This window comes from Dipteris shenzhenensis, chromosome 17, assembly GCF_047967505.1.
Source record: "Dipteris shenzhenensis isolate YYH24624 ecotype China chromosome 17, Dip_SZ_1.0, whole genome shotgun sequence".
Taxonomy (NCBI): Eukaryota; Viridiplantae; Streptophyta; class Polypodiopsida; order Gleicheniales; family Dipteridaceae; genus Dipteris; species Dipteris shenzhenensis.
The window spans coordinates 28,555,966-28,570,854 of record NC_141612.1 but is presented as its reverse complement, the minus strand read 5'-3'; the positions used below and the strand labels follow the sequence as shown (position 1 = coordinate 28,570,854).

The window sequence follows — 14,889 nt, the reverse complement described above, 5'->3', positions numbered from 1 at the left end:
TGGAACATACACAAAGCATTACCAAACACAAAATGCAAATAAGTGACTTCCCTGATGTGTCTCTACTCCAATGACCTCATCATACATATAACAATTGCAGGTCTTTGGTGTTAACACATGCACTCCTTGGTCATAGAAGAGCAGCCATGCCTTGTTGCCAAAGTTACAGCTGAAATAAACAATACTAGTACTTACCTAAAGAACCTCCAAAATTCATAAAATTTGTAAGCAAGCTTAATTGTCCTGTCGTTTTGCTCTGCAACATGACAAAGGCGATCCATATGAATTAGATATAGCCCTAACCCTTCCATCACTTTAAAGTCCATCTCTTCCATTCTAATCTAAGTTTTAACCCCTTAAAGTCCAGCTCTTCCATTCTAATCTACTCTTCCAATCCAAGACTTATCTATTAAGGATAACATCAAACATACAACTTCATCAACGATGGTAATTAGATATCAAATCTTTTCAGACTCCTATGTTTATAAACCCCAGCACTGGCCCTAAACTAGACATGAAAGCGGGGGAATTTGGACTACAAAGCCAAGTTGGTGATAAAGGGTATGCCCAGGCAGAGGGTCTTGACTTCAATGAGAACTTCGCTCCTACGAGAACTTTGCTCCTACATCACGGATGGTGACCATGCGGACAGTGATAGCCTTGGCTGCCCACCATGGATGGTCCATTTTCCAAATGGATGCATTTTGAATGGAAATCTGGAGGAAGAGGTATATGTGGATCAACCATGGAGTTTTCAAGTTCAAAATTCAAATTCACAAGTTTGTAGATTGAAGAAGACTGAGTAAAAGCTGAAACAAGCCCCTAGGGTGTAGTACCAACGCATCGACAACTTCTTCAACAAAATCAGGTTTAACTCGAAGTCCATCAGATGCTAACTTGTATCTCTTCTGAAAAGGGTAATTGTAATCTTGTATGTTGATGACTTAATACTTTCAGGTGATCGTATGAAGAAGATCTCGCATGTCAAGAAGCTCCTGATGAAGGAGTTGGAGATGACGCATCTGGTCTTCTTCACTACTTCTGGATAGAAGTCAGTAGAAAGAAGGCAGCATCTTCATCTCTGAGAAGTATTGCAGTGAGATACTAAAGCGGTTCCAACTGCAGGACTGCGAGGAGACAGTTATGCTGATGGAGGTTGGGCTAAAGCTGAGTACTCTGAATACATCTCAATTACTAGATGCCAGCATGTATCGAAGGTTGGTAGGTAGTTTATTTTTCAAAACCAACACTTGGTCCAACATTTCTTTTGCCATTGGTGTGCTCTGCCAATTCACTTGAAAACCCAGGGAGAATCACTGGAAGGCAAGATTACAGGTGCACAAGGGTGCTAGCACTCATGGTATCACATACACCACAGGTTTGGAGTTTGCTGGTTTCTGTGATTTAGATTGGGCAGGGACTGGGATACCTGGCGTTTGACTTCATGCTATTGTTTATACCTAGATGAATCCAGGAACATTCCCAAACTCATCCTCTAAAAACACAACATAGTGCAGTTTCAATCTCACGATAGTCACTCATAAGATTGAAAACCATAAACTCCATCATGCATAGCAGGGACTAGATACTATGGCATCCCCACCGACGTCATCAGCGCCCAACAGTGGGTGTAGACCATAGTATAAAAGTATGCTCTCACACATACAAATCCACACCCCCACACATACTTGAGCATCCATTTATACAAAGTCTTTGTACTGAGTTTCTGTCGGCACTCCGGAGGTGAAGGGCAAACTCAGCCATGACGAAGGCTAGCACTAAAGGAGAAGGCTAATCAAAAAGTAGTCCAAATCTCTTCATTCAAGCTACAACTACTTGTGAAGTCTAAACGATTTCATTTTAGTCTCTCCAAAACGAGCATCTAAATCTAAATCTGGCTGATAGGGCAACGCACCATTTAAGATAGAAAGAATTACCGCAATACCAGTAGGCTACAACTTGGACGAAAACTTCACAACGTGAAATTTGCATGTCCGCTAATACGGCAGAAGCATATACCTAGATGAATCCAGGAACATTCCCAAACTCATCCTCTAAAAACACAACATAGTGCAGTTTCAATCTCATGATAGTCACTCATAAGATTGAAAACCATAAACTCCATCATGCATAGCAAGGACTATGGCATCCCCACTGATGTCATCAGCGCCCAACAGTGGGTGTAGACCATAGTATAAAAGTATGCTCTCACACATACAAATCCACACACCCACACATACTTGAGCATCCATTTATACAAAGTCTTTGTATTGAGTTTCTGTCGGCACTCAATAGTGTAATCATCCTAGACTACTATATTGTGCCCAACCTCTTTGTTGGATGTCTTGTGCTCTATTGTGAGCAAGTATCCTACATCAATGGATGAAAAAAGTCTGATTTTGCTCTCCTCTTCTCTTCTATCTACTATCTACTCTCTTCAGTAAGGCTTTCAATTTGTGGGTGCATCTAGAGTGTTTGAAAAGAGTTTGATAGATCACTCTGTTTGTGTGAGGTTTGAGTGATTTAGACCTCTACTCTCTGTGACAAATAGTGGTGCTTCTAAGATCATAACGTCATGCAAAAAGTTGTTTCTTTCTTTGAATGATGCACCTTGGGGGGGATTGTGACTTGTACCATGAAACGTATTGGCCCCGTTGATGCGAAGGCACTGTACTCTAGAAGGCTAATAGCATGAAACTGGCTACCAACTGTTGGCATGCATCCTCCCCGCTACAGAAGATCCACCCACATAGAAATGCAGGAGCCGTGGTCGCGGGCGCGTGCTGGGGCGTGGTCACGGACGGCGACGCGGGTCGCGGGCCTTCTTGCACAGCAGCTGCTAGCTGCAGCTCGAGGCGCCGCATCTAGCTAGCAGCCAGCAGCCGCATAGCAGCTGCTACTAGCTGCTAAGCTCCTCTCAAGGCATTGCGCAGCTGGATCTTCCTTGACGTGCGTGTGTGTGCGTAGGGAGCCAGGCAAAGACTCGTTTTTTTTTTGGGAAGCGTGACTGCTGCAGGGACAGAAAGTACAGCAGGTACTCTGCAGGGACAGAAAGTACAGTAGGTACTCTGCAGGTACTGAAAAGTACAGCAGACACACACTTTTTTGTTGGAAGAGGAATAGTGCTGAAGCACTCTGTTTTGTGCATGTACGCGCAGTACATGAAGCATTCCTGATGCATTCCTGAAGCATTTCAGCTGTATACTGTGCATTTGTTGAGGTACAGCAGGTACTCTCGTGTCACTCACGCTTGAGGTGACTTGTGCCACAGTGGTGGTGTTTGCGCAGTTACTTGTCTTTCAGGAAGGTCAGATGCTTGTTTTGCAGAAGCTTCTATGCATTTACTGAGTGCAATTCTCAGTTTTGGGTGACCATTTCAAAGGGCTTTTGCCTGGATGTGTTTGCAGTATATGCCTTGAGGCAGTGTGTAGTCGGGGAGCACACATTTGCTTTGTTTCCGCAGTGCATTTGGTGACATTTGTTGCAGGTCACATTCTTTGTACGCACTTTGAAAATCTCAGTTGAGCCACGCTTGGTCAGGGCGCATCGAGTTTACTCGGTCCCTAACTGCCCATCGTTGACAGTGCTCAAAAGATTTTCTTCTTGGTGTTTGTACGTTGTGATTTGTGTTGTTACTGAGTACACAGGGGCAGTCTATGCATTGCACATTGTCAGGTAAAAGTGTCAGAGAGATTTTCATATTGCATGCTACCTCAGTGTTGAGGTGTTCTCCACTTGATTCAGGTGTCAGATCAAGGGGCTTTTGCCCAAACTTTGTTTGATAGCACTTGGGTTACCGACAGAGATCTTCAGATGCATTTTCTCCCCTTGGTATAAGGGTGATTGCTTGGGATTTATCCCATTTACTGTTACAGGTTTTGTGACAGGCTGAAGGGTCATTTACTGTTTTTTGGGTGTTTGTCAAGTGGTTTCTGCAATTTAACTCAGTGCAATACCTCATCTGAGGTGGGAGAAGTGATCAGTACAGTCAATACAGCAGTGTTTACAGCAGTGTTGGTGGTTTGTCAGATGATTATGCACTGTTAAGCACTTGTTGAGCAGCTGCAGCAGTCTGAAAGGCACATTGCCAACCCTTCATTTAAAGATAGGACACCTATGACTGTCTTAAGACAGTCATAGGGTAAACCTAATCCTAATAAAACACAAGTGAGTTTGTGGTGTGGTTTATCATTCTTCACACCCGCACTTGAGTGTCACTCTCTCTCACTCTCACTCTCTTGCTCTTCTTCCTCCTTCACTCCCCCTTCAAAGTCTGCATGACTGTTGTCAAAGAAAGCTGGTATACACCTGCCTCCTCTGCTGGCATGATAAATGCTGATGGTAAAAGCGCCGTCACCCTCCTGGAATCTGGAACTGCCTCCCAAAGATCCTGAGTGATGCTAGGAGCTGCTGAAATTATAGCTCTCCCACTTAAAAACTGAGAGAAAGGTGGGACTACAAATGCCTCCCAAAGGAGCTAAGAGGCAACTGGCACTGCAAAACATCCCTCCTAGGGACAGACTGTATTGGATGTTGCTTGAAGGAAAGGAGTAGTTGTTGAGCACCCCTTAAATGACTATGAGATGTCTCGAACTACTCAGAACGCCTCGTCTGCAATGACTAACTGGTATGCTTCTCAAAGGGACTGCAAGATGAATGGCACAGCTTCTTCCCGAAGGGATACTGGGACTGAGCATGTCCCCCTGAGGTATTGAGAAAGGACTAAGACTAATGTGCACACCTCTCACCGAGGGAAATACACGTGTAGACACTGGTCACTACTATTACTCGTGGCTCGAGACCTGCTGCAAAGAGAGAACTATATGACTAACCTCCCAAAGTGAAGGACACAATAATGGAAAGGCATCGTCAACCTCTCTGCTCACTGAGGAAGAGGAACTATGGAGGGAAATGCATGACTATCCTCATTGAATGTCGAGGAATCATCAACCTCCATATTGCTGACAGCTACACCTGCTACTCCAACTGTGAGGGTACTGCCTCCTGCTAGGCCTGAAACTAATCTGGCAGACTCCTGAGACGCCCCCTCCTACTGAGCATCAAGGCCAGTTGGGCTGGAAACTGAGCCCACTAGTCCTGAACACTCCTAATGAGAAGGTGAAATGCGAGTCATTGCAACTAAAGTTGATGTGGCCAACGGAGCTCCAAGGGTGGAAGACCCATAGGAGCTAACTGTAGCAGATGACAAAGCATGATGGATGGAAGACCCATCACACGTGTCTGTTGAAGATGGGATGTCCCCTTGGGTGGACACCCCAAGAGAACTAGCTATAGGAACTAGAGTACCCCCTCAGGTGGTGGACCCAAGAAGCTAATCTATTGCAACTATTGATGGGTCTAAGATGTATCCAAAGATGGAAGACCCATCACAAATGATAGAGAAAATTGTATGCTCCCCTGATCCAGTTGACTAAGCTCCTTGGGTCAAGACCGAAAGAAACTAACTAGACATGATGAAGTTGTTGGACGAGTGAAAAATCCATCCAATGTAACAACACTGGCTGAATGCTCCCCTCGGGTGTGAACCCCAAGAGCATAAGTTGTTTAAACAGGATGATCCCCATGGGTCGTAGACCCAAGAGGCTCATCATCTGGACATGCTAACTGAGCTGAGATGGCCCCATGGATGAAAGACCCTTGAGAGTTGGCTGTGGAAATTGTTGCAATAAACCCAAAGGTGGAAGACCCTAAGGAACTCCATGCGACAACTATGGAAACTGAATGGTTCCTTGGACTAGTAGACCCAAGAGAAGCCAATGTCTGAACTATGGCAGAATATTCCATTGAACTATCCTCTAAGACAGAAGACTCCTGAGCAAGTAAAGGACCGCCTGCGGATGAAGAACTGTTTGTGGGTACTGCAGAAAAAATAGTCCACTACATTATGCTCTAGGGTGGAAGGCCCCGGAGCAGATGATGGATTCACACTAGTAGCTGCTAATTCCACACATCGGGCCAGACGTCCACAGGTGCACCTTGAGGCGGCCGCACATCAGGCTAGACATCATGCTAACTTTGAAGCATTGGAGGTCCAACACAGGTGAGACCGAGAGCAGATGTTTTTACAACATCCGCAGTTTCTCACAGCTTGCTCACAGTTTCTCTCCCCGTTCCAGTAGAAGCTGGAAATGGTTCGATGCCGTTGCATTCTCCTTTGTCTTCTTTTCCTGCTCACACAAGAGCTGGAGCTCCTTAGAAAGGAGCCGATTCTACTCAAGGAGACAATCCTGCTTCCTAAATGCTCGCATGAGAGCCGATATGCAGGCAGAGGTGCGGCACAAGGGCTAGAACTGTGGCTTGAGGCTACAGGGCTGAATGCCAAAAGAGGGGGCAAGGGCCCCCTTACTTAGGGCTGTAGTGGCCCAACTTTTCCAGCCAGAATGGCCGACTGGTTGGTTGACATATAGGTCAGGTCAACCGACTTGACACAGACCCGACCTGATCAGCAACTCATGCTGACCAAGTTCGACCTCACTGGCCCTTCGTTGGGCTGCTAGAAGTCCTCAAAACGTCCTGAATCCTTGCCCAAATACTCTGATATATGCTGCAAATACCTGACAGTACAGCCAGGTGTCACTGCCACCGGTGCATGTCACATTCCCCTCTTCTGAGCTTGTTGCTAGGTGGATATCTCGCAACTATTTGCCTTGGCGACCCGAACTGCTCCGCCATGGTCTGTGAATTTTGGAAAATAGAAATGGGCCCGCGTAGCTCGTGCTTGACTCATCCTTAGGCTAGGGCTCAGCTAGGGGTCACGCCATACGACAAAATATCTTGGCTGACTGTGTGTCACGATGCTCGATAAAAGCGTTGCAGAAATGACCACAAACATCATTACTCCATCACAACTTTAATATTGGGTGGGAGATTCTACAAAGCATGTAAAGGTACTGAGTACCGTTACCAATATTGTTACCACTTCTATATTTACAAAATCCCAAACACCAGTCCCAAATTCCAAGGAATGCGTCTTACAAAAAATTACAATTGCATATCTCTTACCCTAAAATTCTTTCTGATTTGAGGTATTCTCGCAAGGAAGAAGATTGCATGTTGAGAAGCCTGCAGAAGGAAAGATCCAGTCAAAGTCCCATAAGCTAGCTAAATTGGAGCTATAAAAAATTTAATATTCAATATAAACACTAAGTATATAATCAAATTTTGCAACATTAAAAGAAGTATGGTACATGATAAACCAGCAGCTTACATAAAGTGCTTCAAAGAGAAACGGATCTAGGCCACCAGCCAGAACAGTAGGAGCTAAACCACAATATCTTTGCTGACTCAGGAAAACAATATCCCCAAACACACATAAGAAGCTTGAAATAACCATTAGCAAACATAAAAAGCTAATCCTAAATACATGTTCTAAATATCACAAGATTGAAGTTCCAAAAGAAGGATACAGAGCAGCCTTCACCCAAGTGCTCGCCCCTAAGGACGGAGAATAGTTGTAGATGAGTCCAATGATAATAAGAGCTGCATGGCATACCCAACTTCCCAGTGATCTAAGAATTTATTTATCTCTGGAAACCTAAAAGAAATCTGTCAAATAGGCAAGATACAGACGTGAAAACCTGACGAGACCTTTCAAATTCCAGATACATCATAAGCACCATGACACTACAAAGAGAAGATTACCTTGTATTAAAAGGAAAAGAAGTTCTCCATATGCCGAAAATGGGAGTTTCTTGAAAACACAATAAGCCAAAGAAATCGTGTAACCAACTACCTCAAGCTCAAATGATGCTGGACTTAGCCCTCTGACACTTTGGTTTTTTATAATAAGATAGATCTGCCACAACCACCCAAAAAGTTAGGCACTACTTGAAAGCCTTCAAGCATCAGATGCAAATGATTTCTCCATGTGGTATAGACCACACAACAGCATACACCTGGCTCTCTGATTCAGAGTTTAAAAAGGAAGAATCAATCCTCATGCACATACACAACAAGCCAGCATTGGCTATTTCAGATTCACAGCTTGCTTGATAGATTGAGAGGGAGATAGAGTCGGGAGTGAGGAGACTCACTGCACACACACACTTGTGGGGATAATCACAATGAGTGAGTGGTACCTCCCCAAGCACACACTTTTATATTATGGTAGTAACCCTTAAGTACAGCTAAGTACAAATGTGTACTTAGCTTACTTAAGTGTCCTACACTAAAGTACAACATAAAGTACTATTTACATAGGGTGGCCAGTGCCTTTACCCCAACAACCTCCCACTTAAAGGCAGTGTGCCCTCAAGGAGAGAGAATATTGGCCTCAACCAATACCCATAAGAGATCTGCAGTGTGCAAACCTCTCTGCAGCTAACCCTTTGGTTAACAGATCTGCCGGATTGTCATCTGTATGCACCTTAACAAGCTGAATTTGCTTGTTCTCAAGCACCTCCCTGATGAAGTGATATTTCACATCTATGTGCTTCGTCTTTGCATGAAAGACAGGATTACGTGCCAATTGTATGGCACTCTGACTGTCACAATGCAACAATGGAATCTCCAATGGATAACCCAAATCTGCCACTAACCAAGATAGCCATATAGCCTCCTTGCATGCCTCAGTGGCTGCAATATATTCAGCTTCTGTGGTAGACAAAGCAATGCATTGCTGCATTCTAGATACCCACGACACTGCACCTCCAGTGAAAGTGAAAACATATCCGGTAGTAGACTTCCGGGTATCAGGGTGACCGGCATAATCAGAGTCTGTATAACCTTGCACTTTTGCATCTTGACTGCCGAAACATATACACAAATCTTGTGTACCCTTCAGGTATCGCATGACACCTTTCACTGCATTCCAATGCTTCTTGCCGGGGTTTGCCATGTATCTACTAACCACTCCCACTGCAAACGCAATATCGGGCCTGGTTGCAACCATAGCATACATGAGACTGCCACACGTTGATGCATACGGGATCTTTGACATCTCAGCTCTCTGAGCATCTGTCTGAGGGCTGTCCAAAGCACTGATTTTCACATAAGGAGGCAATGGAGTACCAATACTCTTCCCCCCTTCCATGTGAAATCTCTGCAAGACCTTGCCAATGTATTCCTTTTGAGACAAGTATAGCAACCGCTTTTCCCTATCCCGAAGTATCCGCATGCCCAGTATATGGTTGGCATCACCAAGATCCTTCATATCAAAGGTTTGGTGCAATCTTTTCTTCAAGGCATTGATCTCCTTATGAGATTTTCCAGCAATCAACATATCATCCACATACAAAATGAGGATCAGTAAACTGCCATCTGAAGCTTTCTTGGTATACAAGCAGTGATCAATGTCACTTCTCCTATATCCTTGGATTCGCATGAATGTATCAAACTTATGATACCATTCTCTGGGTGCCTGCCTAAGACCATAAAGACTTTTCTTCAGTCTGCACACAAGCTTCTCTTTTCCCTTTACTGTAAAACCTTCTGGCTGCTGCATAAAAATCTCTTCATGTAAATCACCATGAAGAAATGCCGTCTTGACATCCATTTGGACCAAGTCCATATCTGCATGTGCAACCAATGCTAATACAGTTCTGAGTGTTGTCATCTTAACGACAGGAGAGAATATCTCATCAAAGTCAACACCATATTCCTGCTTGAACCCCTTGGCAACCAGTCTGGCTTTATGCCTTGGCTTTTCACCAGGTGTGACCTTAAGTCGATAAACCCATTTGCATGGCAGTACCTTCTTACCAGTAGGCAAGGATACCAATTCCCAAGTGCCATTCTTGTGAAGGCTGTCCATTTCAGCCTTCATAGCAAGATCCCATTGAACCTTGTCTGCCCTCTGCCTAGCCTCTCTGTAGCATGAAGGCTCTCCACAATCAGTGAGCATCAAATAATCAATGCCTGGAACAAATCTTTCTGGCTGCCGCCTCGGTCTGGTTGACCTTCTAACCCAATGACCATCGTCTTGAGCTGGCTGTCCAGCCTGTTCATCACCCAGATAAGGTGGCTGTCCCATGTCTCCTGGCTGCATTTGCATGTCAGGAAGATCACCTAACTGTGCCTCATCCATTGGGATGTCTTCTGCCATACCTGGCTGTCCATTAGGACCTGCTGCAGCATCATTTAATGGCTGGTTATGCTGCTGTTGTGGCTGATTTACAGCCTGTTCGTGTTGCCCATGATGCCTGTCATCATCAATAGTTACTTTTAAAGGTCCCTGCTGTACAACAGGTTCCTTGAACATGATGGTTTCATCAAACACGACATCATTGCTGCGTATAAGTTTTCTTTTCTTGGGATCCCAAATCCTGTAGCCCATCTCACCTTTGTCACCGTAACCTAGGAATATGCATTTAAGAGACTTTGGATCCAGTTTAGTTCTGTCCTCCCTGCGTACATGCACATACGCGACACAACCAAAGACCCGTAGGTGTTTGTAAGACGGAGGCTTACCCGTCCATGCCTATTCAGGCACACCGCCACATAGTCTCTTGTTTGGTGACCTATTAATAAGGTGCACAGCTGTCTTTACAGCTTCAGCCCAAAATGTGTGGGGCAATGCAGCATGTGACAACATGGATCTGACTTTCTCTTGAATGGTCCTGAACATTTTTTCAGCGGTACCATTCTGTGGAGGATCATATGGTGCAGACAACACCCTTTGAATACCTTTTGCCTCACAGAATTCTTGAAACTCTTTGGACAAATACTCTCCACCATTGTCAGATCGTAAAGCTTTCAGTTTATTGCCTGTCTCATTTTCGACCAGTGCAACAAACTTAGTGAAAGCCTTGAACGTATCACTCTTCTTTTTGAGAGTGTAAACCCACACTTTGCGAGTGGCGTCATCTATGAATGACAGTATGTACTTAGAACCTCCTAAAGAGAGTGTAGGCATCTCACACACATCTGTATGTACAAGTTCCAAGAGCTGTAATTTCTGATCTGACCTTCTTTTATGAGGTATTTGTACTTGACGACCGTAGAGACAAAATTCACATTTCTTTAAATCTGAAAATTTTAGACTCGGCAAGTAACCAAAATGAGCCAATTGCTCCATTCCCTTAATACTCATATGGCCAAGCCGGCTATGCCACAATGAAATCTTTGGCAGCTCGGCGGCATTTACATCGGAATGCGGACAATGTCCAGCATGAAGTGAATACAAAGTGTCAACCTTAGGACCCCTGGCAATAGCCATTGCCCCTTTGCTGATTTTCCATTTCTGACTGCCAAAGGTGGTCTGATAACCATCATCATCCAATAAACCTGTGGAAATCAAGTTCTTCTTCACTTCAGGGACATGCCTGACTCCTTTGAGCATTAACTGTTGACCATTTTCAAGAACAAGCCTGACATCACCTATGCCAATGATTGAACATGCATGATTATCACCAAGAAAGACAACTCCCTTCTGCCCTCCTGCATATCTGACAAACAGATCTCTGTAGGGTGTAACATGAAAGGAAGCACCTGAATCTATAATCCAGGAAAGCATATCTGATCCATCACCAGCATGAAGTGTATGAGCCTCCAGTGAAGAGGTGAAACATATCTCACGTCCACTGTCACTGTCACTAACATAAGTAACATGCAGCTCCTCTTTTTCCTTGCCCTTAGACTTGCCTTGAGTCTTGCCTTCTTTGGCTCTCAGGTCGTTCTTCTTTTGAAAACACTTTTTCTCAATATGTCCCTTTTTGCCGCAATAGTTGCATACAAGATCACTTTTAGAGCGGGACTTGCTCCTCTCTCTTTCTTTGTAGTTTCCACGTGTCTTGGACCTGCTGCGTGCATTCAAAGCATTCGACTTCCCAACAGCATTGTTCTTTCTATTCATCTCTTCCTGTAGAAGAGCACTCTCCACATCTGCAAATAACAGAATGGCATTTGAGTTGCTGGTAGAAGTCCTGAATGTGTCCCATGACTCAGGTAGAGAACATAGGATGAGTGTAGCTTTCAGCTCATCATCAAGCTTCAACCCCTGGTTGATCACCTGGCTGAATATGCTGTTAAACTCAATAATATGAGTGGACATAGGTGTCCCCTCCTTCATTTGAAGACCAACAAGCTTTTTCAGCCAGTAAGCTTTTCCCGTGGCACTTTTCTTGGCATAAGTATCCTCAAGACGTTTCCACATCTTCCACGCAGTAGGTTCATCCCTGATGCCTACAACCAGTGAATCAACAACTGTAAGCATAATGGTCGACATGGCCAAGTTGTCCATCTTCTCCCACTGCTCATCAGTAACGTTGGAGGGCTTAACACCCTTCTCCTTTATAGGCTTGTACTGGTCCTTCTACATCAACACATTGTAGCATTGTGTCCTCCATATGTCGTAGTTTTTAGCTCCTTCGAGCTTCTTTATCTGGAACAAGGACGACACGTCGCTGCCGGAACTCATGGTAAAGAAAGTAGAGTTTGTTCCTCAATGGAACCGCCTGACTCCCTGTAGTCGTGCAATTAAGCACTAGTCACTCCAAGAAAATTTCCCCGCAGCAGAAGTACGATCAAAAGTGAATTTGGTACTGTTTCAGTGGCACAAAACCAACTGAATATTTTTCTCCCACTTGCTGCAGAAACAGTACAGCAAACTGTTCCTGTCTTTTTCGCTGGCGAAAGTGCGGTACGGCTGCGTCAAATCGCTCCAGAAAAATCCCAGAACTGATATAATAAAAAACAGCAGTACTTTTTGACTTTTTGATAGTCAAAGATGGTCAAACCTGATGTTTGACAGTCCCGGACTGTCAAAAAAAGAAACTGTAAATCTCTGTTTTTTTTTTTTTTTTGATGAAAATCCCTGATTTTAGACCTCCATATGCTTCAGAAACTTCCCCCCCAACTGAATTTACAGTTTGGAAGTGAGGTGGCTCAAAAGCCTTTTGAATGCATGAAGAAAATCAGAGATTTGACATCCAATCTGGAAAAGATTGACCTTTGACCAAACACTGTAAGTCAAATTTGCACTTTCAAAGCATAGTAGTGCTCCACGAGATAGTCTGATGCATGTAGAGTGCTTCCACTTGACAGATTGCCGGTCAGGCAACAAAAGCCCCAAATTTGACGAAAGTCAAACTTGGTCAAAATCGACCAAATCTGTACCAAATGTGGATGTACTTGCAGCAACAAACTAAAGCATTTGTCCCACGCATAATAGCATCAAAAGCCCCTTGAATTGACGGCACATTCCGTGCATTAACACAGTAAATGGCATCAACTGATACTGCTCACAAGGCATGTGACTGCATGTGGTTTGACCTGCATCCAATGGCATACACTGCATGTGTCTAAACAGATCTGACCATGCATATACCCAGTGCCAACACTGTGTACAATCACTGGCCAAGTGATAAGACCTGTCTCAACACTGTTTGCGGCATAATGCCTCAGTGCGAGTGTAAGCCCTGCCCCAAGTAGAACACCTGGCTCATATGCCAATGGCGAAAAAACAGTGCTGTCCCGTGGACAACGAATAACCAGTAAAGAATTTCTCCTCAATGTATGAGCCCAGTGAGACTCAAAGATCCTCCTCGATGTGCGGGAAAGCACAAAATAAAAATAAAAAAATGTGCTGTCGAAGTGCAAGAAAGTACAGCACTCTTACCCTGTGTACCTTTGCACGGTGCCCTGCCTATTAGAGGCTGAAGAGAAAAAAGGGAAGGGCTGGTACGGCGTATGGCTGAAGGAGGCGATGGCCTGGCCGACTTGGTGTCGGCCCTGGTGGCCGACGACTGGGAGGGTGGAAGAACCAGTTGTAATCGAGTACGAGGGAGGATGGAAAGGCGTATAGCTGAAAGATGGCGACGGCCTGGCCGACTTGGTGTCGGCCCTGGTGGCCGACGACTATCGGCCTTGCAGCCGTGCTCGCTGGGCCGCGCGCTGTGCTGCCCCTCCTTGCAGACGTGCTCGCTGGGCCGCTCGGCCTTGCAGTTCACCCACGCCTCTCCCGCTCAGCCTTGCAGTTCTGACCCGTTCTCTATTCGCGCTATCTACGCGAGCTCGCCCACGCCTCTCCCGCTCAGCCTTGCAACGCTGACCCGCTCTCTACTCGCGCTGTCTACGCGTGTGCCAGCGCCTTTGCCATCGCGATGAGAGAGAATGAGCTCCCTGTTCCAGCCCGTTGGCTGAGAGAGAGAGAACCCGCAATACGTCCCTGTTCCAGCCCGTGAGGATGAGAGGAAGGGAGAGAGCCCGTTGGCTCTGATACCAGTTGATAGATTGAGAGGGAGATAGAGTCGGGAGTGAGGAGACTCACTGCACACACACACTTGTGGGGATAATCACAATGAGTGAGTGGTACCTCCCCAAGCACACACTTTTATATTATGGTAGTAACCCTTAAGTACAGCTAAGTACAAATGTGTACTTAGCTTACTTAAGTATCCTACACTAAAGTACAACATAAAGTACTATTTACATAGGGTGGCCAGTGCCTTTACCCCAACATTGCTGAAACTCATCTTTGGCATGAGAGAATGGGCCATCTCAATTATAGAGCTCTTTCAAAGCTACATTCACAACACATGGCAAATGATGTACCTCAGACTCACACAGTTTCCAAACATGTGTGTGAGGGTTGTCTTTTGGGTAAGATGCATCGATTTCCTTTTCAAAAGAATTGTCCAAAACTCTCACAAAGGAAATTGCAGCTAGTACACAGTGATGTCTGTGGCCCAATGAGGACAAATGCCATTGGAGGATACAAGTATTTCATGACTCTCATTGATGATTTCACAAGGTATTGCTGGGTATATCCTTTAAAGGCCAAATCTGAAGTTTTCTTATGCTTTCAGAGATGGCTGAATATGGTTGAGAATGAATCAGGTAACAAGCTTGTCACCCTCAACACAGATAGGGGGGGTGAGTAAATGTCAAAGGAGTTTGATGCATTTCTATCCTCACGGGGCATTATTCACT

General features: G+C 44.9%; 1 protein-coding gene across 2 annotated transcripts in view; it reads right to left on the bottom strand.

Moving 5' to 3' along the window:
• The window catches only part of LOC147891941 (mannose-P-dolichol utilization defect 1 protein homolog 1-like), a 31,786-nt gene that overhangs the window by 445 nt on the left and 16,452 nt on the right, over positions 1-14,889 (bottom strand). For both annotated transcript variants that reach the window (XM_087388465.1, XM_087388464.1), the window contains 5 exons: positions 7,663-7,816; positions 7,428-7,500; positions 7,229-7,295; positions 7,024-7,083; positions 196-256 (listed from right to left, as the gene is read on the bottom strand). In XM_087388465.1, the coding sequence (XP_087244591.1) occupies positions 196-256; positions 7,024-7,083; positions 7,229-7,295; positions 7,428-7,500; positions 7,663-7,816 (415 nt within the window). The remainder of the gene's footprint in view (positions 1-195; positions 257-7,023; positions 7,084-7,228; positions 7,296-7,427; positions 7,501-7,662; positions 7,817-14,889) is intronic.